The 26,028-nt window shown below is 40.7% G+C and overlaps 2 protein-coding genes across 10 annotated transcripts in view; both read right to left on the minus strand.

The window, feature by feature from the left end:
• The window catches only part of LOC310685868 (protein FAM47E-like), a 239,843-nt gene that overhangs the window by 163,837 nt on the left and 49,978 nt on the right, over positions 1-26,028 (minus strand). The window lies entirely within an intron of this gene.
• Positions 1-26,028, minus strand: part of RUFY3 (RUN and FYVE domain containing 3) — a 47,001-nt gene that overhangs the window by 13,350 nt on the left and 7,623 nt on the right. For 2 of the 9 annotated variants that reach the window (XM_083458731.1, XM_083458736.1), the window contains exons 1-11: positions 23,904-24,853; positions 9,967-10,140; positions 8,423-8,540; positions 7,835-7,936; positions 5,683-5,806; positions 4,059-4,120; positions 2,895-2,960; positions 2,719-2,788; positions 1,452-1,544; positions 882-968; positions 369-536 (exon numbers count right to left, since the gene is read on the minus strand). In XM_083458731.1, coding sequence (XP_083314857.1) covers positions 369-536; positions 882-968; positions 1,452-1,544; positions 2,719-2,788; positions 2,895-2,960; positions 4,059-4,120; positions 5,683-5,806; positions 7,835-7,936; positions 8,423-8,540; positions 9,967-10,140; positions 23,904-24,081 — 1,242 coding nt within the window. In that variant the 5' untranslated portion in view covers positions 24,082-24,853. Of the gene's footprint in view, positions 1-368; positions 537-881; positions 969-1,451; positions 1,545-2,718; positions 2,789-2,894; positions 2,961-4,058; positions 4,121-5,682; positions 5,807-7,834; positions 7,937-8,422; positions 8,541-9,966; positions 10,141-16,313; positions 16,368-17,077; positions 17,199-23,903; positions 24,854-26,028 lie in introns of those variants that run through there. The other 7 variants (XM_083458729.1, XM_083458734.1, XM_083458730.1 and 4 more) reach the window with 6 other exon arrangements.

Here is a 26,028-nt window from a genome sequence, read left to right on the forward strand (position 1 = left end):
CCAGATAGTTCCATGTGGAGAAATTGTAAAAGGAGCACAGTGCAGTACAGAGATGATGTTAAGTGTCCTTTCACAGAGAAACACATTTAAATTACCCTACAGAGCAGGGCCCAAGATGACTGCTGTCCTACACTACAGCACTATGTTTCTTTCTTATGCATACAATGCCGCAAGAGTTCAGGGGAAGTAATAACATTTAACCATGCAAGCCAAGTGAGGTTGAGAATGCCGAGGGTCCTCTTCCTGAACTTCAGGCTGACCAAGCATTTGAACCTTGGTGTCTCATAGCCAAACCCTGCATATTTTCCACCATAAAGCTAAGAGGAGTGAGGCATGACCTAGCAACCAAACTGGTCTTGCTTGCTTACCTGAAGCTTGAAGGAAAGTTCGAGTTTTAGGGCCCTGAGATCATCAAGCTGCTGCCTGAGTGCCACCAGTGCATCTTGCTTCTCGCAGACATCTTTTTCCAGCATCTTCATGGCCAGTTCCATCTCTTGTCTCATTCCAATCTGCACCTCAAGCTCTTTTTCCACATCCTAAATCACACACACACACATACATATATATGAAATCTGGAATATGAAAAATCTACCCGCATTGTCCATTCCTCCGGCACAGAAAATGAAAGGTGAATTTTCTATATAAATCCAGAAGAGCAGCAGTGCTAGTTTAGCACATTGAATGCTACTGAATTTATTGTGAGGCGAGCCTTTGTAGGCTCCGCTCTGTTTTATCAAAGTGATGTTTCTCACATCTGATTAAGTAGAATCCAGCTTACCATGAATGCTATTTCTCCATTAATATGGGAAAATGTCAGTACAGCAAGAGATTCAGGGCTTGCAACAGTCTCTTAGACCTGAGCGTTGAGCTGTGCCACTTACCAGCCGCAGCTGTGTTTCTTCCTTTAAGTGTTTCCGTGCTTCACTAAGGGCATGTCCATCTGCAGTTCTGTCTTGCTTGGGTACCTGCTGTTAAATCAAAAAAGCAATGGGGTTTTGTTGTTGTGTTTTTGGTACTCAACAAATATCACAATGATTAAATGATGTCACTTCTGATCTTTCTTTTTTGGATAAGTTCATGCAAAAACATCATCTCTGATAATTTATCTGTGCAGCTATTAGGATATCTAAGGCCACACTAATTATTTAAACATCAGTGTGTGTTCGCAATGGATAGCGTACATTCAGATCTTAATGCATGCAAATGACAGCAAGAGGATCCTTCTGCAACCTAAGTTCTCCAAGGGGAGCTCTATAATTTGGCACGTCAATACACATACAGGACAGATCACAGTATAACAAAGGCAGAGAACAGGAGAAATAAGGTACTTTGCAGTAAAATGCCTTCAGGTCCTAGAAAAGTAAGTTGCACTGCGTACAGGCAACTCCATGGCAGTGACGCAGTGGGACGTGATCTACCTGCAGTTGCTAGACACACACAAACACACTGACCTTTCTGTTGGATTCCAAAATATATGAACTTTCTTCTTTGACTCGCTCCATGTCTTCTTGCAGTGTTATTATTCTGTTGTTCGCAACAGCAAGCTGTATGTGTCAATGAGAACAATGCAACAAGTGGAAAAAAACAACACTTTTTGTGACTTTCTTGGTCAAGAGTTAAAATGAACTTGGACTAGGGCAACTGTGGAACTCCTATTGCTTAATGCCAAGACAAATCATGAGAAATCTTACACATACAAAAGTTGGCCAGTAGAAGATAGCTTTGACGGGTTGCTCAAGAAAAGTATAGCAACCTCTGGTCCTGACAGTTCTTAATGGCCTCAAACCAAGACCAAAGAAGAACCAAAGCTACCCAGGCTTTCATGCTCCCTAAACTTGTGCTGGACTCCCTGATCAGGCCTTTTGGACCACTCTGCCCACAACTTCGTATTCCTGCTTCCTCTAACCTACCATTCCATGTTCATTATTCCTGTCCTTACCAACATATGCCTTCCTTGGGGTAGGTGTCTGCCAAGTCTTGTACCAAAATAGTCCTTTACCTGACATCTCCAGGCCATAATGTTATTTGTTTGGTTTGTACTAGTAAAATGTTTGAGAATTACTTCTGAGTAAATACAAATAGGATTGGGGTTTTAGCTGGTCAGCCATCCTGCATTAACTTGCTAAAATATGCATACAATTTGCATACACACAGGCGTTTTGATGCTTGTTTTTGTTTTTACAGGGTTCCATATCTGCCTTGGGATGCAGGTGGCGCTGTGGTCTAAACCACTGAGCCTAGGGCTTGCCAATCAGACGTTCAGTGGTTTGAATCCCCGCAACTGAGTGAGCTCCCGTTGCTCGGTCCCTGCTCCTGCCAACCTAGCAGTTTGAAAGCACATCAAAGTGCAAGTAGATAAATAGGTACTGCTCCGGCGAAAAGGTAAACAGTGTTTCCGTGCGCTGCTCTGGTTTCGCCAGAAGTGGCTTAGTCATGTTGGCCACATGACCCGGAAAAACTGTCTGCGGACAAATGTCGGCTCCCTCAGCCAGTAAAGCGAGATGAGCGCCGCAACCCCAGAGTCGTTCGCGACTGGACTTAACTGTTCGGGTCCTTTACCTTTACCTTTATATCTGCCTCATCATGCTCCACTACAAAAGAGGTATTCCCTCCATGTGAGAAAAAATATCAAACATTCAGCCCTAATTAACTTAATGCCTGAAACATATTTCCCTCCCAAACATGAACAAAAAGCACATTTCTTTGATTTCTACCTACCTCCTCAGTAAGTTTAGTATTGGATTTTTCTAAAGCATCAACTTTCGCCTGCAGATTATTGACTGTGGCACTGTGAAATTAAGAGACCTGCAGTAATTATACTGAAATGAAAGAACTCAACATTAACAAACCAAGTCTTTTACAGGTCATAATTATATAGGAAAACTACACATTACCTTAAATGTCTGTTCAGCTCTTCCACATAATTTTTCTGGTCCAGAATTGCAGTAATTTGACCATCTCTGGAATTGGGACACAATTAATAATAAGAAATAGCAACTCAACATTATATTTCAAATACATATGAACCAGATGGGGAGGTGGGGGACTCGTTCTATTGTCGTTGTACTTATGAAAAGAAAAAAGACTGAAAGCAACTGTAGTTTAGCAAACATTATAACCCCATTCCATGACAATCAGATAAACTGGACTTAATTCCAACATTATTCGAAGCTTAAGTAGAGTTTGGTGTGATATCTGAATGGACAACCAATGGCTTATAACCAGGTAGCAAACCAGAATTTAAAAACATGGTTTGAAATGTGTTTGCAAACAAAGTTTCTGTTAGCTATTGTTTGGTATGATGTCTCAATTAACAAGCCTACGATCATCATTCATCGTCCAGCATTCAAAATCCAGAGAGTGCTGTACCACAGGGACAGGAGTGAATTCGTCAAGCTGAGTGCTGAGAAAACTCAAAAGCTGACAAGTAGCTCCAAACCATGGTTTGCATGTTGTAAGTTTAGAAGCTCAAACAAGACTTGAGTTGAACCGCTGAAAGCAAAACCTTGATTTCCAAGTATGTATGAGTGAGAATGATGAAGAGCAAACATGACAAAAGCAAAAGATAATTTATTTAAAAAACTAAACAATAAAGTGACAGAAGCAGTAACCAATGGGGACATTAATTTAATAACTGTGCTAGTATTTCTGTCAACACCTTCTCATACAGTATCTTGCATCTGTGTAAGTTAAGTCACAGCTGCTGTATTAAATTTCTTTAACAGAAAAGAATATAGGCACACGTGCTTTCAGGCTCCATTTCTGTACTTCAGAGCTAAATATTTTGGCATTCAGATCACTTTAGTACAGGAAAGAAGTAAACCTTCAAGGCTTCAATATTAACACTAATATTAGCAGATCCCACCCCAAAACAGTTTTGAATTTATATACTGGTTACAATGTCTCCCAAAAGGTTAATGAGATTGTGTTAAGCCTGTAATTGAATGCTGGGGCTATTATTAGGAGGGAAAGTACAAAGCAGCATAATTGTTAAGTTCAAACTAATATATAGTTTCATAGAACATTCTGATGCACTAGTCCAGAGAAAGATTACCTACCCCTCACTTCCCTTGCTGCTGTTCCCATCCTTTAAGTACATTGAAAAATCGATAACTCCAACCTACAAGAGAAGTCAGTAATGCTTCAGGTCAAAACACAACTATATTTCTTCTTGCATGAAAAATTGAGTGCCTTATTATGATTACATGGGCAATAGATGAACCAGCTTTGCATGCTCAGATCTTCCTATTTTCTACTTTTTCAGCAGCAGCTCTCACATCACCAATGGTCTTGTAAACAGCTGTTTGAAATGAAAACATATGGGGGAAACCCCAGTGAAAGCACACTACTGCATGCAGGTGAGTAATTCATCTCGCTGGATCATGGCCGCAGTCTGCCATCAGTGTGTTTCTTCCTACTAAGAATGAAACCCAGATACCCAGAGAAGATGGGAACCATATTTAAATTAATATCAGTCCAGTTCTTCTGCAGACAGCATCTTAGAAGTAGGGTAGGACAACAGATCATAGCCGACACATTTTTCCCCAGGCCACATCCAAATATATATGAACAGAAAATGCAAATGAGATCTACTTCTGTTCAAAAATAGAAACGGTTACCAATCCTCTACAACAGAGGTCGCCAGCGTAACACCTGCAGGTGCACATATCGCTTTCCTGACACCCACAGGGAAGGCTTAGCCTTCAGAAATTAGACTTGGAAAAAGCATTGTTTTGTAGCTAACAGAAGAGGTTGTGATGTGTACTTGGATGCAGTGCCTTTGTGGTGTCCACAACACTTTCTCTAATTGGAAAAAGCACCCACAGGCTTAAAAATGTTGGTGACTCCTGCTCTACAATTCTATGTTCATAAATCTAGAAGCCAGCAAAGAATATGGATCCCATAAACTTTCTTAAACATGCAGGTTTCTAGCCCCCATGGTATGGAAGAACTTGCACACTGCTTGAGGAGGGCAGCTTAGCTTGGCATCTTCACAGTCAGCTGTCCGTACAGATAGATGTTTTGAATGCTCCTCATTTACCCTCACATCTCTCCCTCCTATCATACTTCGACTTTCTCAGAAGTCCAAGAAGAAATCATGAACACTGAGCAAGTCAATATTTTAAAATACAAATTTTCAAAAATTGTGATTCAGTACAGAAAAATGTGTGTTTGCTCAACACAACAGAATTGGGTTTTTTTTAAAGCACAAAGATTTGCCCTTGAGGATGCTTTCACCTGGTTCTGAGACGACTTCCTTTTTCTGCTTTCACTTCAAATCAGAACAAAGGAAAAGAAACTACCAGGCTATTTTACTAGTTTAAAGTAACTAGTAACAAGAATGAAGAAACGGCTGCTTAGAGATGTGCAGAGAACAGCTATATTGTTTCAAATGGAAACAGACATACAGTAAAACCTAAAAAAACTAAAACCCTCTTCACTGATAAATGCCAAGAAAATAGAAAACCATACCACAAAGTATCTTAGTTCCCTAAGCCAAAAAAAACCTCAACCAGTAGGAAAATCCTTTATTTAGATTTCAGTGAATCTTGATTTGTGTAGCAGCCACTGACTAGCCAAATTGCATCACAGTCATGCCTTTTTTCGCCTTTTTTATTACTTTTTCAAGAGCCAAATGGAAACAACTAAAGAGAGTATATAGGGGAACAAAATATCCATCACCTGTGAATCCAAGTCTTCACCCTTCATGCAAAAGTTTGCATCAATTACATTCAGACCTACTAAAAGACCAGCAATTATGGCACCTTCTTCTTCCATCATTAGCGCGTTAGGTTCATAAAACTCACTGCAAAACAAGTTGAGATAAAGCTTGTCAAATCACTATATTCCAGATATCAACAAATCTACTCATGGTTATGTACTGCTCAGCCTAGTGGATGAGTTGATAAGAAAGCTTTTAAGTTTTACTATAGTTTGTGATGATTAGCCAGGAGGCAGTGGAAGCCAAGCCAGTCACTCTGCAAGAGAATCCTTGTTCAATTATCTACATTATTCAATCACAGGAAGCAGGGATTCCAACTTTAAAACAAGGCTAGGAGAATGGGGCAGAGGATTATTAGGGTTTGATACAGATCCTTCATCCCTCAACACATACAGAGAGATTTGTGGGGCAATTTTGATAACTTCAGAGGGGCATAAATATACCTTGCTTTTGGAGGGGGTATTCTATTGCAAACAATTATACAAGGTGGCCAGGAATGCCTTTTTTCCTTCTATAAACATTTTTCATTCACTAAGCGGCTTACTTACAGTCTCCTGGCTACTCTGCACTTTGAGAGTGGCTGAACGAAAATGCCTCTCCCCAGGAATGATGCTATGTGGCACTGTATGGAAAAAAATAATGGCTGCCCCATTTTTTGTCCATTGAGAACTTGCAAAAGGGAAGATAAACTGATTATAAAGTTTTATTTTCCTGTCCACTTTCATTGCAAAATAAAGTGAATTTTATAAATATATCATTTATAGGCCTTCAGAATTAAAAGAAATAAATCAAAATGTCAACCAATCAAAACTTTACAACACTGGCTCAGAGATGGCACAATGGGCCAGTGTGTCCGTCTGTAAGCCAGAAGGTTGGTGGTTGGCGCCCACCCTGGGACAGGTGTAGACAGAATTCCTTCATTGCAGGGGATTGGACTAGATGACCCTCAGGGTCCCTTTCAACTCTATAGTTCCATGATTCTATGAAAGCAGCCAGCAAGTTTTATAGGGCTCTTCTTCATCCTGGATGTTATATTAAGAGAAAATAGCAGTAAGTGCAGGAAGTACTTGGGGTCATGGTAGAAAAGCTCCAGTATTTGCCATGGCGTCATTTCAGGATTAAAACGGAAACTTTTCTTTCATGGCTCATGAGACCGCATGTACAGGATGGGATCGTGACACATGTGCAAGAGGAGGCCGATGTTAGAAGTCTGAACGGCTTGCTTGCATCAAGGTCATTGTGAATAACCAACAGGCATGTAAAATTAGAGAAAGCTTCAAAATTCCGAAAACATTAAGAGCAAGGAAATGGTTTTCCATAACTATATTATTTTAAAAGAAAACAGAAGGCAATCACCGCATGCATTATTTACATTGAATCTGTCTATAGTCCACGCTCTATAGCTCAGTTGGTAGAGCATGAGACTGTAAATCTCATGGCCTGGGTTCAAACCCCATGTTGGGTGAAAGATTTCTGCATTTGCAGGGGGCTGGACTAGGCAATCCTCGTGGTCCCTTCCAACTCTATGATTCTATATGTGTATTTCTGACCTATAGTGGCTCAAGAGAAAACAGAGAGAATGTGTATGTGCACATGCACAAACACACCCACAGAGTTTAGAACGGGCAGCTGCTGTGCATTCCCACTCTCCTGAACTGCAATCCATTTACTGCCAGCAAGATTAAGTCTCAGTTCATTTCATATGCAAAGTTAGCCTGCAGACAGGAACCTATTTATCTTATTTTTCTACGGTAAAATGTCTAGTAAATTTTAAAGCGCTTTCAAAAATTTGTGACAGTGTACACATTTCTTTCTTGGTGTAGAGTAAAGTCATGTCTACGGGAAACCTTTGAGTTCTTTCTAGAGCCCTCAATGCTGGCAGGCAGGTATTCAAAGAAATTATGACACTTTAGCAAGTCTCCAAACAAGATTATACATTCCACCCATGCTGCTATCAAAACAACCTCTGGAAGTGCCAGAACAACAATGAGTCAAATTATGAATACAGAGGCGCGCAGAGAAGATACCCACAGAGAACAATTTGCTTATGTAATAAATCCCCTTTTATTGAAAGCAAGGCTTCTCTGGGTCAAGAAACAGCAAAGTACTAACCTGAGAATTTCCCTTCTGTTTATCAAGGCTTTCATGTACTCAGAAAGCTTCTTCTGCATGAGAGCTAGGCGAAGCCACGCCCTTCCTCTACCCACAGGCGTCCTATCAATACCAGAGACAAAAAGATATATGCTGTTATATAATCTACATTCCAACTTCCACACCCAAAATAAATAGTAAAATTGAGACAATGTTTTATTTTAGTGATGCAGACTGTAGCTCACTAAGATGATCTTTTCTTGCTCCATGCAAGAAAATTAGTTTTTAGTTGGGGGAATGAGAACCATAATATTCCAAATATGGCCCAACAGATTTCTAAAATTTGCTATTGCTTTCAAATCTCTTAATTTGCAATGCTGAATTTGCCTGTTTCATTGTTGTCGCACACAGAATTGACATTTTAGTCCAGTTCAGACATGACAGGAAACAGGCAGCTAAACTGAAGGCAGAGAAGCTGTGGAAAGCTGGGCAAGTTGCTAACTATTTGTGTGCTGAATAGACTTCTGGTTGATGGCCACTGCCCTACAGCATCCCTAGCAAATGCCTGACCAGCTTCTTGTTGAAAGGGTAGACAAAGTCTTCACTTACTTCAACCCTGGCAGATCTTTAACACTTGCTGTGATTTCTCCAGCTTCAGGGACAAACTTCTCTACCAACTCCAGAGGTCCCCAAAATGACTTGTTTTGGCCCAGGAAAGTCTTCTTGGCTAGATAAAAGCATTGTTACTCCTTATATCTAAATCAACATCTTAAAATTACAATGGGATCATGTGAATTGCCTTAGAAATACAAATCATATACAACAGCCCACCCAAAATATTAATCCGTTTACACTGCTCCTTCATCTTTATCCTATGCTCGGTTGTGCTCTATAATCCTTCTGCGAACAGTGTAATTATTTCAGACAAGGAGCCATGCAGAGGCAGCAGGTACGCAATTACGGGAAGAAAGAAGCAGTTCATTTTTTCTTCCCCCTGTTTCTCCCCCCCCCCCCTGTTTCTTCATTTCCTGTTTTCAGACTTGAGTGTCTCTCCAGTGCAGTTTTTCAGCAAATACTGTAATGCAGTGCTTTTCCCCCCAGGGGATACTCAAGGGTACGCAGTACCAGCACCTCTTTTTTGTTGTTGTTAAAAAGTGTGGCACTTGCTGCAACAACTTCATGGTGAGTACTAGAAGTATAAGAGTTGTGCAGGAAGAGGCATCTTTGGCAACAGAAGTTGCTAGAAATCCACTTTAGGGGGTGAGCGTACAGGTGTTGACCCCTCCCTCACTTCTCACAGGTGGAAAAATAGTTCCTGTCCCAGGATTCAGACTCATTATAAAAGAAAAGTTTGCTTAAGCCTTTAATGGAAAAATACTGCTCTATAGCAACCAGTACAGAAGTCTCTGCTACAGTATGCATGATGAGACAGGAACTATTTTTCCACCTGTGAGAAGTGAGAGAGGGGTTGTGAGTCAACACTTGCACGCTCACCCCCTTTTAGGCTGCAACTGGTGGGCCAGCTGGCATCCCTTCAGGGGCTGGTTTTGGCTCCAGAACCTCAATTTTCTGAAGAACCTGATTATCAGCAGGCAGGAGGGCAATTCTCTTTCTCTCCTCTTGTGATTGGCTGTTAAGTGCCATCAAGTCAGGTGCTTACAAAGAGAACTGTGTGACAGGAATGGCTGTGACCAGGACACTGTTTTTTATCTGTTTTGCTCCCATATTGTTCTAGGGTGACACACTTTACAGAGACTTCTCTCTTTGTCCTGCTACTGCCACTGTGGCATTGCTGGAAGGCAATACCAGGGGGTAGACTGGACCTCCAGAACAGACAGTGAGCACTGAGTGAGAAAGTCTGCTGATTTCTTCTAGACCCTAAGAGAATTAAGGGGTGGGAACACCTTCACGTAGAAACCTGCCCCTGCCTAATTTGACTGAAAACAACTTTAGTCTAACATCTGTGTAAGCTGCCTTGAAGACCTAAATAGTAGAAAGGCAGAATAAAAATATGCTAAATAAAATAACACCCACATAAGTATTATTTCTGTGGGCAGCTTTGTGCATAGGACAAAAAAAAATGCAGAGGTGGAATAGCAATTTAACATTGTGGACCTAATCACTCAAGTAGGTTTGCCATCACAATCACCCACCTTTTAAGCCATGTTTGAGACAATGTTCCATCACTACAAAAAACTGCTGGAGGGGTGCATAGTCAGAGTCCAAAGTTCTCCCAAGATTAAGAGCAGATTCAATCAAGCCCTTTATGCTCAGCTTAGCCATGTTCATCAGGTTCATGCGTTCATTAGCCATGAGATAGTTGGGATCTGCAACAAAACACACAGACAAGTTTGGTCAGAAAAATGCCTCGATGGAAAATCATTTTCAATGGGCATCTGTTATTTTTAACGTAAGGGAGACTATGGATACTGAAAGGCAGAGTATTTGTAGAAACCAAAGCTATAGGTCTTGTTTTTTAAAACTATGGCAACAGCAGCACATCAGACAGAGCCAAAAGTGATTCAGTTACTGGAATATTTAAATTAGTAAACAAAGAAAAACTGAGTGTCTCTGGGGAAAAGGTTTAGGAGACTTGTGGCAGGGATTTTCTAGAGAAATTAGCCATAAGGAAAACAGCAGAATGGGCAGAGGGAGGAGGATACAGCTCTTTGGTGACTGACAGATCTAGCTTCTAATCAGAGGGAATGATTTTTCCAGAGCTCTCCAATCACAGTGTTTTGGGAAAGGGATGGTGCAATTATCACCTTGTATCTTGCATTATCTTGTATCTTGCATTATCTTGTTCTTATCTGTGCTCTTCGCTAGTCCTGCTAGTACTGCTAGCTGGGAAAATGTGGGATGCTAAGGTCCTTTTGCATCTTAAGTCACATACCTCTACAATGTATACCATTTTCATGATAATGTTTTTGCCTGTAAAACAGCAGAGAGGGAAGCGAATCCTTACCCCACAAAAAAACCCCGCCCAACTTTAAGGACACCTAGCACATAAAAAAACTCCTCCCAGATACAGGATATTCATCTGTAATTTGGCAGGTTTCTTATCTAGGAGCACCTCTCTGGTGGGTGCTATTTCCCTACAAAATTGCCCACAAAACAATAGGAGAGATCAAGTCATTGTCTTTATCCACCTCAAAATTCTAAATCTTGCCCTAGTAGGAAAACAACTGTCTAGAGATCCTTTTGAAATTTGGCAGGATTCATCCCCTCAGAATTTGGCAGGATTCATCCCCTCAGAAGGGATAACAAGCCTGAAAGTGTCATCCATGTCTGTCAAAATTATAGACAATACTTTTTGAAAAACATTAAAAATATATCCCTAACAGATACTGTTGTACCTCTTTGTCTCCACACTTGGTCCAATAGCTTCATTTTTTTTCATATCAGGATTCAGACTCGGACCCAAACCAAACCAGACAGTCTCCAAAGCACCTCAAATTAGGCTGTTTTAGATATTTTCTTGAGCATCCTTTTTAAAACCCCTAAGATCTGTTTTACATTTTTTAAAGCAAGTTTTAAAAAATCTGTATTTATGTTCTAAATTAAGCCTGTTTTACACAAGAAAATGACTTTGCATGTAATGCTAACTCACACATTCACAATTAGGTTATAAATGTCTCAGGAAACGGCCAGTCAAGCCAATTACATAAGCAATTAAATTTGGAGAAAAGTATATGTACAAACAAAGTATATGTACAAATTACATGCAAGCAGTATTTAACAAATTAAACCAAAAAAAGATATCAATAGGATTTCTGCCCAGAATTCTGTTTCATGAGCAATTAAAGGCAATATGTGTGAGTTCCAACATTAGCCAAGGGTTTGTCCACACTTGAGTTTAATATACATTTGAAGCAATTAGCAGTCCTTTTTATGTAAGGTCGTCCACATTCACCCCACCTAAATAGTTCCTGTCCTGATAACGTTCCAGTAAAATTTTGGATTTCTTCAATCTAGAGATAATCCATTGAGTTTTGGAAAACACAACTCCAAACCACGCTACTGGAAACAGCAGACAGTTTTTTCCTGGAAGTGGATCAAGCATCCATTTTTGCTGCTCCCCTTTCTATGCCCTCTAGATCTGTGGTTCCCAACTTGGGGCACACACCCCACAAGGGGGCAATGTGATTTTTAAGGGGGCGGGAATTCAAGAATGAGTTATTAACAATGAATGGCCTTTTAGACTTCCTCCAAGTGAATAGGAGTTCTTTTTTTGAATAATAAGAATTATATCACGGAGGAGGGGCATCAGGATTTTAGAGATGCTTAGGTGGGGCATGGGGATGCGGGTGGCGCTGTGGTCTAAACCACAGAGCCTAGGGCTTGCCGATCAGAAGGTCGGCGGTTCAAATCCCCGTGACGGGGTGAGCTCCCATTACTGGGTCCCTGCTCCTGCCAACCTAGCAGTTCGAAAGCACATCAAAGTGCAAGTAGATAAATAGGAACCACTCTGGCGGGAAGGTAAACAGCGTTTCCGTGTGCTGCTCTGGTTCACCAGAAGCGGCTTAGTCATGCTGGCCACATGACCTGGAAGCTGTATGCCGGCTCCCTCGGCCAATAAAGTGAGATGAGCGCCGCAACCCCAGAGTCGGTCACGACTGGGGCATCGCCAAAAAAGGTTGGGAACCACTGCTCTAGATCCTCCTAAAACCAGTACTGCTCAGACAGCAGTAGTGCCTATTTCTGGTAAGCTTCCACAGCCCTGTTGGTTTGGGTATTTTTTTTACATGATAGTGGGGGGAAACAGATTTGTGCAATATTGACAATTGGAAAACAGAAAAACAATTATTTCTCCAAAGCTTTTTAAAATTTGATCTTGGTGTATATTACTGTTTTGTTTCAATTTATTCCACAATGATCTACATCACTCTTGATTTCAGTTGTGTAGTGCCTATTTTCAGCAAGCTCCAGAAATCACAAATGCAGCCATGTTTTTTTAAATAAAAATAAAAATGTTTCTGCAATACTGGAAAACTGAAGAACAATTATTTTTGCAGATCTCCTTGCTTCATTTCCCCCTCTTCATTCATTCATTCATTCATTCATTCACTCACTCATTCAGCCTTCATTGGCATAATCATTTCCCCCCCTGTTGATTTCACTGTATGTCACTGTACTGATTTCTCCCACAACCATCTTCCTATTTTTGAGTGCGGAAAGCCTGTCACTTTAGGACTGAACGTAAAGTACAGTATGCACACACACACAAGCTTGTAGTGAATAGAGCATTATTGGATGTTTGCTATTATGCAATTCCTGGGTGGATGCATTAAAAGAAAGGCACACGCCAGTCAGCTGACTCCTGCATACATGGCCTGTTCGTGCAAAATTAAAATATATGAATCAATGCATTGGGAGGTGGGAACAAGGACAAAAGGGTATAGATGGAAAGCAGATTTGGTCTTGGACTACAAATGCATGCCTTGAGGTCAAATTTGAATGGCAAGATGAAGCTCAAATGTGTGCATGTTTTTAATCAGAAACACAACAGTTTATCATTTGATTATCTCAATATATAAAACTGAGAGCAGCAATGACAGATTAATGCCTGAAATGTATGTGCTCCCAAAATGAAGCCAAGCTGGTCGTTGACCAATGAGACATTATAACTAGTTTTGGAGGAATGAGATCTGCAGAAGTGTAGTTGATCTCATTTATCAAATATATGATATACGTATATCCCAATGAATCATCTCCTCTGCCTCTGAAGAGAAGACAAACTAATCACATATAATTTGAATCTGCCTATTTACTGACATTCCCATATTGACATTCTCTCTACTTTTATTGTAGAATACAATTTTATTGTAGCAATATAGGCCTTGGGATTTGTAAAACAACTTGTCTGTCTTGAAAGAGTGATGTCAGCCACTATGAAACTGTATTCCAACAGAGGATTTCCCTGACATATTTTTCAAAGGAGGAAGTCCAGATACAAAGCAGACATTGTATTCCTAACCAACTCCAAAGATCATATCAACATATAAATGCATACATGTGAGAGAGACAGTCAAAACTGCAACAGTAAGAAGTTTCTCAGCTAACTAACAAGGCTGCTGGATGAAGCTGGCTAACTACTTTGTTAATATAAACCCACTTGAAAGTACACTGTGTTGCAGTCACTACAAGGACAGACAGTGAGGACTCTGGAATGGAAAAGCAACATAATCTAATACACTGACATGAATGCATTTGTTTAAATGAGTCGACACAGAAAGCAGATTTAAAATGGATTCTTTTCACTGCAAAGCATGTATAAACTGTAATCAAATTGCAAATGCTTCCTTTACATTTTGAGCAGGCAACACTGGGCATTGTCCCCATGAACCATATCCTCTGTCGATTAGGATGCTATAACTATCTTAGTCAGGCTTCCTCAACCTTGGCCCTCCAGATGTTTTGAGACTACAATTCCCATCATCCCTGACCACTGGTCCTGCTAGCTAAGGATCATGGGAGTTGTAGGCCAAAAACATATGGAGGGCCAAGTTTGGGGAAGCCTGATCTTAGTTCTGCAGTGAGGCACACAGGAACAGATAAAAACATGTGCCTGACTAAAACAACCATTGCAACTGGTTCTAAAAAAGCTCAAAATCTGAACTCAAAGCTCTTTGAACCACTACCTCACCTTGTTTAGACAATGTCCTCTGTTAGCGGAGTGGATTCATAAACTTGGCAATAGATTCTCCCCAATTTCCACAGGAAAAACCTGAAACTCGCATGACAAAATGTATGGCAAAGGTTTGGATCAGGGCAAGTTACAGACGGGCAAATCTGTCAATTTTGGTTTCTCATTTTCCAATCTAAAGTTCAGTTCCTCCTATTTCCATATCAGTTTGCAATTTTTAAAAAGTCTGCATAACAATTCATCAGCTTTTCTGCGCTAGACTGTACCATTATTCTTTGCCTCCTTCAGGAGCTTCAGCATTTAATGTTATTGCTTTCAAATGTGTAATACATGGATGAACATTTTTTCAATCTTCTTAACAGCACAATCCTATTCTGAAGAAAGCCCCATAGAAGTTAATGGAGTTCACTCCAGGGTATGCATGTGCAGGATTACAACCTAAGAATTTCTCACTTCAAGGTGACCCAACTCAAACAATGTTTTTACAACTCCATGGAATGTGTGTTTTGCTGCTCTATAGAACATATCTTGTGAGAAAGGTCTAAAGGTCATGTTTGCCATCCTTCCTCTTTCTGGGATTTTGCTTCCTCTGTACATCCCCATTTTTCCTGTCAACCAAAGCAAGTGTAGCTCTAAATGCTAAACAAAACATAAGCAACTACACCATATGTACAACAAGGTTAGGTGAAAACAGAACTCTTAAGACAGCGATAAAGTACGCCTTAGGGCACAACTAGACACAAGGTGGGAGACTCACGGTTGTGGTAGAATCTCCCACATTGAAAACAACAACACAAGGGGAGGAAATCCGATCAGGATCTCAACACAAGGAGTAGATCCCCTTCCCCTGGTGCCATTTCCCCATTTAATCCCCACCCTCTATAAAGGATTACGGTCAAACCTCGGTTCTCGAACATCTCCATTGACGAACAATTCGGAACCCGAACGCCAGCAACCCAGAAGTAATTGCTTCCATTTTCGAACGTGCCTCGGAAGTCAAACAGCTTCCAAGGCGCGTTTCTCCATTTTTTCAATGGATTTTGCCGACCGCCCTTTGATCTTCGGTTTTTGAACATTTCAGAAGTCGAACGGTCTTCTGGAATGGATTATGTTCAAAAACTGTATTTGTCTTGCAGAGGCACACTTATTGGTATCATTTCCCAAATATACACATTCCCTCCTCACGGTATTTTGTTCTACAGTGATAATGAATTTGCACAACCCCACACATGCACTATGTGCATCCATTTGCACTACAATAATTCTGAGACAGTGTGCCAGGAAAAACGAAACAGACATGGGATCACAAAGCACCACACTTTGCTTCTGCTGCATAAAATTATCAGAAGAAACCAGCAAGATATCTATGGTGAACAGGTACAAAGACTCGAATTCCGCACAAGTTTTAGAAGTCGGCAATAAGGAAGGAAGTGGTGTAGAACAATGATTGGGAAGTAAGAGAGTGAAGAAGTGGTCTTCCAACCACATGTAGGAAACTGTATGGTCCTTTATGAGATCTTTTGTGCCCATGTATAAAGACACCCCAAAACTTCAGAAGTAGACTGCTATACAGTGAACAAGCCATGGAACTTGATGTGGGCTGTGCTACCTCTCACTTCCCAAAATAAATATCAGGATGGATGCATTCTGAGAAAATAATACATGCAACTGGTTTTTCAAAAGGAAAAACAAACATTTTAACAAAGGAAAGGTCAGCACAATACAGTTACAAACATGTATGATCCAGTTGCTATCACTGGAGGGTACCTGGTGATCCAGCTCAAAGACAGACAAGAAAAGCCAGTTGAAAATGAAATGGAAATAATAGCTGAAAGATGTTGGTGTGGCACGCACCTTCTGTATCATCGCGCAATTGCTCCACCAAATCTGTCAAATCCTCCCAAGAGTCTTTGCAAACAGCGAAAAAGGAAAAGAAAGAAAAATGTCATGCAAGCCATGATTCAAAGAAAAGACTGAAAAATCAAGATAAGAAAAGGAACACAAAGGGGGGTTGGTATACCAGATACGTACCAAAGGGGTTAAAGATTTTAAAATTCATAAGTTAGTATAGTCTGCATAAAGCAACAGATTGAATTTATTAAACACAATGAGAGGATCGTTTTTAAAAGCTTTCAAAGTCATACAAACACATTAATTTTAAATCAAGTGGCGTGGATATGCTTAAACTGGATTTATAACCTGCCTGACTAGGTATAAAAATCTACCCAAGAAGTTTTATGGTACAATTCAGAACCACCTCAAAAATAAATCCCTCCAAATAAAAGGAAGAAATCTGTTCCCTTGTTTTGAACCAAGGTTAGGGTAAGGCACCATGTTAAAACAAATCTTAAGATATTGCTTGCACTTAAATACAGCCAAATTTATTGGTGGTACCATGGTTCAGTACTCTAGCAATGCACGAATAGCACCCCTTCCATTAAACAAAAATTAACCACTGCGCGCTGGACTTCAGCAGAGTTGTTAGGTAAGTGGGGGCGGGGAGAGAAATGTCCTGAGAAAACAAAGGACGCAGCTTGCCTCACACGCACAATCATTTCAATATCTTGTCAAACAGGAACCAATTCTAAAATCAGTTATTATTCTAGGTTCATACTTACATTTTCTTTCCCTCTGTAAAGGCCTAAAGGCAGAGCCGTAAACCTGAGTGAAAGAATTGCTTCCTAGTACAGGCAGAGATCTTCAGTAATCTGCCTGTACTAGGATTACTGGAGCAAGCAAATGACACACCCATCGTGGCTTTCTTCCCACAAGAGAGCTATAATCTTGTGCTCTCCTGTATTAACTTGTGAGTAGCAGAGAAACTTGAGTATGAAAACAGCATACATTTTAAAGTGATCCTAATAATTCAACGCACAAAAGACCCCTATATCTCAGAACTGATGTCCTACTTCGTGTTTTTATATTCTGCAAGCCCATTAAACATAGTAACACGAACTACAAAGGTGGTCATAATTCTAGAGGTATGCTTAACCATTTGTGTCTTAATATATATTTAGTTGTATTCTTTTAAAACCTTTTGTATGTTGCATATTATTAGTAGCAGTAGTTTTTTTTATTTTAATGTAAATCCATATATTAATAGACACTGTTCCTCAAAATTTTATTAGTGTGTGTGTATTTTCCTGTGCTCACATACACTAGAACTCAGAAGAAACCTGCTCTTATCTTTCATTTTTTGCAATGGAAAGACTTGCTGTTGTAGCAGATGCTGTTTTGAAACATCTATTTGGATCCTAAGGCGGCTTAATTTATGGAAACTGACAGAAGAAAAGTTTGCCATCCCCTATAGCCACTGGCAACCCCCAAAAAGCAACTCCAGAGGGTTAGGGTGCCCTATTGAACAATGAGGAATGGGTTAGGATGGCTGCCTGGGGAAGGAAGGAAGGAAGGAAGGGGCCAAAAACTTTCCTTCTGCAATCTTCCTTAAGCTAACTTCTATGGGGCAAGCCCAATTTTGGGCTATACTCCCTCCCCTAGAGACCTCCTGCACACAACATTGGACAGCCACCCCAGCTTTCCAAAGAAGCTTTTAGAGGATGCAATGTTTGCTGGAAACTATCCTTCCATGAACTCCCTTAAGTTCACTAATCTTGGGATGCAACAAAAGCTATTTGCACAGCACTTTGAGAAATTAAGGGAAGTGTTGCCTCCATACTACAAATGAGGGAGGAGCTTGAGACTCAGAGGCAGCAAGTTGCCCAGGGCTAGATTTATACTGTGTAAAAAATTAAATACAAATAAATCTGAACAATGTCATTTAAATTATGCAATCAAAACTGAATTCAGCAAGTCATAAACATTCTTTATTTCTTACCCCTTAACTTGCATTTCTTCCTGTTGTTTTTGCTAGCTGTGTAGAGGGACTAGGAACTACATGAGACTTTGCCATTTGAACACTAAAAATGTTATTCATTAACTCCTCTGGCTTTCAAAATTCACCAGGCACTGTCCACACACTTCCAAGAATATTTCCGCATCCAAAAAAGGTTGAACTCCTTGTCAAATATCTGATGGAAAAGTATTCCGCAGCATTGGACCAGGGACACTAAGTGCCCAACTTCTAGTTTAAGTCAGTCGGACCTCTATAATGCAAGGGTCAATTAACAGCACTCCAGCGGATGATCTCAGTGATCAAAGCTGGAATAAAAGGGCTAAGGTGAACCTTCAGGTATTCTAGACCTAAGTTGTTCAGGCTTTGTATATTAGCACAAGAGACTTGAACTGACAGTATACTGGCCGCCAGTGCAGATGTTTTAGCAGAGGTGTTACATGCTGTTGACTGTTTGTCCCCCATCAGCAGTCTAATTCTTGAATTCTGCACCAGCTAAACCCGCCAGACCAGGCCCATGGGCAACCCCACATAGAGTATATTGCAGTAATCCTCCTCTCTACATTGATACAGTAATCCTGTATCAATGTAGTCCATGTTACCAATACATGGACTACATTGATACAGTGAAGGGGGGAAGTATTTGATCCCCTGCTAAATTTGCCCATTTGCCCTCTGACGAAGAAATGATCAGTCCATAATTTTAATGGTAGGTTTATTGTAGCTGTGAGAGACAGAATAACAACGGGAAAACCCCCAGAAAGCCAGAAGACAAAACTCAGAGATTGATGTGCATTATAATGAGTGAGAGCAGCTTCGTCACGCTGGCCACGTGACCCGGAAGTGTCTGCGGACAGCGCTGGCTCCCGGCCTATAGAGTGAGATGAGCGCACAACCCTAGAGTCTGGCAAGACTGGCCCGTATGGGCAGGGGTACCTTTACCTTTACCTTATAATGAGTGAAATAAGTATTTGATCCCTTTGCAAAAGATGACTTAGTACTTGGTGGCAAACCCCTTGCTGGCAATTACAGAGGTCAGACGTTTCTTGTAGGTGGCCACCAGGTTTGCACACATCTCAGTATTTTGTCCCACTCCTCTTTGCAGATCCTCTCCAAGTCAGTAAGATTTCAAGGCTGATGTGTAGCTACTCAAACCTTCAGCTCCCTCCACAGGCAAATTTAGTAGGGGATCGAATACTTTCCCCCCCTCACTGTAGGCAATCCCAGTCCAGATAAAAACATAGCTGGCATACCAAATGAAGCTGGTAAAAGGCATCCCTAACCAAAGAGGTTATTGCGAACTAAAATGACAAAGGTGAATCCAGGAGTACACCTTTGAACAGGAAAATGTCCGGCCTTCCAGAAATGTGAATGACCTACCCACAAAGCCTCCATCTTCCCAGGATTCAAAAACAGTTTATTGGCCCTCATCCACTCCACCATTGCATTTAGGTGGTCCAGGGCTTACACAGCCAATTCAGAAGCTATGGAGAAAAAGAGCTGTGTCTCATCAGTGTACTGATGGCACCATACTCAATAATAATAATAATAATAATAATAATAATAATAATATATTATTTATACCCCGCCCATCTGGCTGGGCCTCCCCAGCCACTCTGGGCGGCTTCCAAAAAATATATATTAAAATACTGTACTACAGTACTGTACTACTAGTACTGTACTGTACTACTGTACTCCTAATGACCACTGAGAGATTAAGAGTAACAGGTTCACACTCCTCTGTACCTCTCTTATAATGGGGCAGGGTGACCAAGGCCGATTCAGTTCCAAAACCAGGCCTGAGCTCAGGTTGAGGTAGACCCAAATAATCAGTGTTAACCAGGAATTTCACCCATCAAATAGCCCTGGGTTTACTTAGTCACCTAGTGAACTCCTGGCTGAAGTAAGATCTGCACATAGCTTTTTGAGCTCATCTCATTCTTTTAACCACTATGCCACAAAAGCTCCTTCAGCTCAGGCTGTCGGTATTAGGCAAAGTGCTGCAACCAGAGCCCTATTCTTTCGCCCTCCTACAATAAACTACTTGCAGGATTCAGCACCAAATAGCATTGGATTATTTTGTAAGTTTTCATCATGCAAAGGGAGGCAAACCATTTACTGTGCTTTTTATTGTTCCATGAGCACACAACTGCTTGGTTCTTTACATTCATACAAACACATGTTGCTTTTTAGGCACATGTTGGTATGCTGGTATGGTGACAATGTGCATTGTGCTTGCCCTCACTTAACCACATTGCGCCCTGCTCAGTGGGAATCTGTGGAAAGCATGAAATGGTGACGGCTACAACATCAGAACCAAACAGTCCTTATCAGATTTCGTGTCTAGCCTCAGCAGCAGGAGCAGCAACTCACATGCAGATAAATTTCCCGCAAGTCCATTTCTTCTTGGCTACGTGCAGCCACATTGCCCACGTCAAAATGGCTGATATTTTATATCAAACATTATCATCAGAAAACTTGTCACAGCTATATTTCGAGTTGATCTCTGCTAGATTGTTGAACAGTTTCATCTTACTTTCATCAGTCCATAGGAAGCGATGCTGAGAGAATAACTTTGATCCTCAACTCTGCACCCCTTGCCTCTTGCACACTTTTCTTCAGGCTGCCTTTGTGTGACACTTATCAAATGATACCAGTTTTAACTGTTGGACCCTAGTTTGGAAATGTGGCAAGAAAACCACAGGAAGAGCCCTTCTGGATCAGACCATATGCCCGTCTAGTCCAGCATCCTGTTTTCAACCAGGGAAGCCCACAAGCAAGTCTTGAAGGCAAGAGTTCACCCTCCCTGTTTCTAACAATATATTTCTTGCCTTTAAAGCCGTTTCACATAATCTCTTAAGAGAATTCTAGTGCAGTTCAGAGGCTGTTCAAGAAAAGGCCTTTCTGCATTAAATGCTATGAAAATTCTTCTCTGCTTGAGGTATGAATAGGGAAAATCCAAAGTGGCTCCAGGTTTCTCTTTAGACAGCTGCATCTTGCAAAACCCCACGTCTTACAAATTTGCACCATCATTTGAGAGTACTGTACTAAAATAAATACCGCTATGCATTAGAATCTTGAAACTCTTAATAATTATGGTAAAGTAGGATGCTGCCTTAAACTGAGTCAGAGCATCTAGCTCAGTATTGTCTACACTGACAGAAGCTATTCAGGTTTCAGGCAGGATTATCTCCTAACCCTACCTGGACTTGGGGGGGGATTGAACCTGGGACCTTCTGCATTCAAGGCAGATGCTCAACCAATGAGCTACAGCCTCATGCAGTCCCAAAGACATTCTCAAAATGCAATGATATGAGGCAGCCTTGCCCAACCTGGTGCCCTCCAGGAGGTTTTGACTACAATTCCTATCACTCCTTCCCATTAGCCATCCTGGCTGAAGTTGATAGTACAAAACATCTGGAGGGCACCAAGCTGGGGCAAGCTGTAAAAATCTGAAGAGTGTTTTTGATACACTTCTTGCACTTATTTTACATTAGTTTTGGCAGTACCAAAACTGCTATCATTAGCAGAAATTTTAACTACTGTGCTGTATGGGAAAGAATAAACAAAGGTGCTCACATAACACTGGAAAGTGTACAATGCCAGAAATGCAAACAATTACAACTAATATTGGCCATAATTCCATTAAAGAAATAGTTTTCTGATTATCAGCCATGGTAATCTTAGATGGAACAAGATTTTGTAACTAATGAAAAAAAATGCCACTGATGGTATTTTGTGTGTGTGTGTTTCTGTGTGTGTGTGTGTGTGTGTGTGTGTGTGTGTGTGTGTGTGTTCCCTAAGGTCAAGACACCTACATCCCTATAAATCATAAGTTTGTAAGTATTTTATCAGAGACTTGGACTTACTATCGATCTACTTAGGTGAGGAAATTGCAAAAAAATAGTCTGTATCTTTTTTCCAAGTGTTAGATAATTTGACGACAGCAAAATCTCATTTGCCATACTTTGATGGCTTGCCCTACATTTGTAGCAGAGTCTATCACAGCATAATAAGTAATATCAAAAGAAAGTAGGAAAACCCCCAGAGAAAGAATGAAGATATGTTCTACCCAATCAACACCAAGACTCTCCTGTAGTAAGCACAGCAAGACAGGAGGTACATGGACACTTCTAATTCATGCTAAGCTTGTTATTTCCAAGTAATTTCCTCAAACGTAAGCACCTCATTATTTGCTCATTTACACGGACTACAAACCATAGGAGTCTGTGGCTGCATCCTTTTAATCAGGACTTTAAAGTCATTTGATGCTTGCCATATCAACTGCTTGTTTTATTCCACATGATGTACTGACAACAGTACTGTCCATATACCAAGATATGATAAAAAGGATGCTTGCTTTGACTTTTGAACTGCTACCACTTTAATTTTAAAGCTGCTACTTATTGCTACCAACTCCCACAGGGTGGGCTAGAACCAGCTGGTGAGTGACAGAATCCTTCTGAATATTTCCACAAGCTGCTGGCAGTGGGTTATGAAGACAATGCAGCACAAAGAAGCTCTGTTTCATTTCCGGGTCAGAGATGGGAACCAACATGTGAACAAAGGGGGGGGGGGGACTGCACTAGCAAGTCTCCCAGCTAAAATGCTTGGGGGCCAGCCTTGGTTACTTTTGTACACTACAAAATGAAAAACAACACTCACCTTGAAACAAACTCAGTGTGGTTAAAGGCTGTTGACAGTGACAATGCCAAGTGGTACAGGTTTTGCAGACATGACTAAACTGGGGCATGATGCTACAAATTGGGCTGTGCTCTCACCTTTAGTTCACAGTAACCATCAAAGCAGGAATCCAATGAGTAACCCATTGGGTTTTAAGAGACATGCTATATCTGCCAGCTCCAGGTGCCTTACTGTTTCAAATGACGAGATATAGGGGAGTTGAAGAATAAGCCTTTATATTATTCAATTTCCTAATTCCAATAGCATCTCCTACCATCTAAATTGCCCTTCTTACAAAATAGACTGCCATGAGGTATCATTTTTAATTCCCAAATAAACTGTACTTTCTGCCTATGTCATCCAGACTTTAGAACACTATAAACGTCAGTAAGTCCATGTAAATATACTTTGTGATTTTTGAAAGAGACACCTGCTACAATATCTAGCTTTGAAAGTACACAGGAGTTTCCCAACCTTATAAGCATAATATTCTAAATTCAGCTCCATTTATAAAATAAAAGCTTTTTCAAAAGCAATATTTAAAGAAGAAAACACAGATCAAAACGCTACTATTGAAACATCAAGGTTTCTTTATTTGAGGTGGTGCACATAAATACACAACTTCATCTCACAGAGATATATCTTGGTTGCTAGGGGTGGGGTCTAAGAAAAACAAAGCAAATGAGCACAGGAGTTGTTTAGGATGCAGGTGAGTCATCTTAAAAGTCCAGCAGCTGTTTTGGAAATCTGTATCAAATTAGGTTATACTGCAATGAAGCAATTAAAATATGTCAAGTTTCCCATATTCCTACATAAAGTTATGGGGTGGTGAAGACCAGCACCCTCCTTCCCAGCCTCTTTAACCCAAAACAAGACCTGCAGGCCTCCCTACATAGAAAATGCAACCATACCTTCATGGGTAGGTTCAGGGTCGGGCGTGAGAGAGATGTCATCCAGCTCTCGCAAACAGAGCCATTCTCCATCCATGGACACTCGGAATTTGCAAAGATAGATGGTCTCCATGGCAGCTTGTGTGATCTTGTCTGTGGTGGGGGTTGGCATGTCGCTTTGAGGCGTCAGAGCAGACATGATGACTCAGCTGGTACAACAATAAAATAAAATATATAGGCTAAAAGAGGGGGAGGCTTTCTGATGATGGGGGGAATACCTTGCTAAGTCAAAAAAGAGCTGCTGAAAAATCACGCAGCTGCACAAGTCTGAGAAAGGCAAGGCACAGTGCAAAGGGAAGAAAAGATGCCTCTTCTCCTCTGTGGTCTCTTCCTCTGTTTTCTTCCGAAAGACACACTCTTTTCTTCAATTTGACTATAAGCAGCGTACTGGTAAATGACCACAGCAAATCTGGCCTTCAGAGGATAGGAGAAGCTCTGTTTACTATTTCCTAAAGATGCTTAAAAAAATAAATCCAAAATGGTAAAATGCATTGAAGAAAACACATCCAGAATTGCAGAAATCGACGAGGCTCTCTTGTTCTCTCACCCCTCCAGACAAGCCAAGATACAGAGTGATAATAGGATTGGTTGTGCGCAGTAAGCAGGGTGTTGACCAAAATGGCTGACTAATGAACTGAACTGAAAATTCAGACTCATGTGACCAGCTTGCACTGAACGTAGAGCAGGCAATTCCCAGGATGCTTTATAGATGCTGCTGCTGCTGATGCAGGAAGAGCAATGAAGCTGATCTTGCTCTCAGCATCCACAGCCTCTTTTCAGACTGTGCTAGTCAATCTGCGATCACAGACATAACACAATGCATGCTTTTCTCCTCAGCCTGTCTCACGGTACAAAGAGATGTAAAACATGCCCATTAGCAGTCAAAAGTAAGAATCGTATAGTTGGGGTCATGGGACTGCAACAAAAATTAAGCACATGCTGATTATTAGCAAATACGTTAAATGCTATAACTTCTTGGAAAGTGTGTCAGTTTCCAATAAGAACATTAATGCCCAAAGAACAAAGATGACATTATATTTTATCAGCTTTGGATTTAACCACTCTCCTGCTAGCCACAGGCAAGGAAGAATTGCATCTGGGGGCGGGGGGGGGGGAGGACTGGTGGAAAAGTACAGAGCACTGCATCCCTCTTCTGCATGAAGCATAGAGATCAAGCAGGCTGCCCAGGGGACAGAAGTTCCCTTTTCCACATCCAGCATCGAAATGCAGATGGCTGCTGGAGCACTGCTTATTTACAAAGCTGTATTCTATTGATAAGGTCTGGTAAATACACCAGAAGAATTGCAAGGTCAATGCATGCCCAAAATCTCTATCGAAGATCATAGTCACCCTTCAGCAAAGCTATCTTTACAATCTGTAACCCAATATGTACAGGTTTCTAATTTATTCATTAACCTCACAATTTCTCACCAGACTGATAAGTGAAGAGGGACACTTTTTCAGTTCTTGGACACAGGCCCCATCTGTTTTACTTATGGCTATCATCTGATGCCTAGACTTAAGTGTATCTTTAAACCTAGTGCTATTGAGAAAGCTTGAGACACGAGGGAATTACTATTGGGTGGATAACTAATGACCAAAACGTACTCCATACTGAGAAGAATATGAAGTTACATCCATATGTTACAGGAAAGCAGTACTGTATCAATCATGTCTCTGCCCTGGCTCTTGTTTAAAATCTTCATTAAGAATTTGCTGCAAAGAGTGAATAAATGAACCATATACTTATCAGATAAAAAAAACCTGGGGAGAATTGTGCACATTTTAAAACCATAAATGAACTTTCAGATGGCTCTAAATGTCGCTCTGCCAAAAAACCAAAATGCACAAAGGACAAATATTTAAAACTGTGCATAAAATTCTATACACAAGCAACAGATAAAGGATGTATGACAGTAGAAAGTCTAAGACCCATAAACCAAGTTTGAATAAGGTAATACCATTCAATTTTGCATTAAAACAATTATTACAGTAAAACTGTCCTGCTCCTATTGCAGAAGAAATGTTATATTCACAGAACTGTGCCAAAATACTGCATAGATTGAAATTGCCGCATTAAGAGTAG

The sequence above is a fragment of the Podarcis liolepis genome, assembly GCF_965112155.1.
Source record: "Podarcis liolepis genome assembly, chromosome: 9".
NCBI lineage: Eukaryota > Metazoa > Chordata > Lepidosauria > Squamata > Lacertidae > Podarcis > Podarcis liolepis.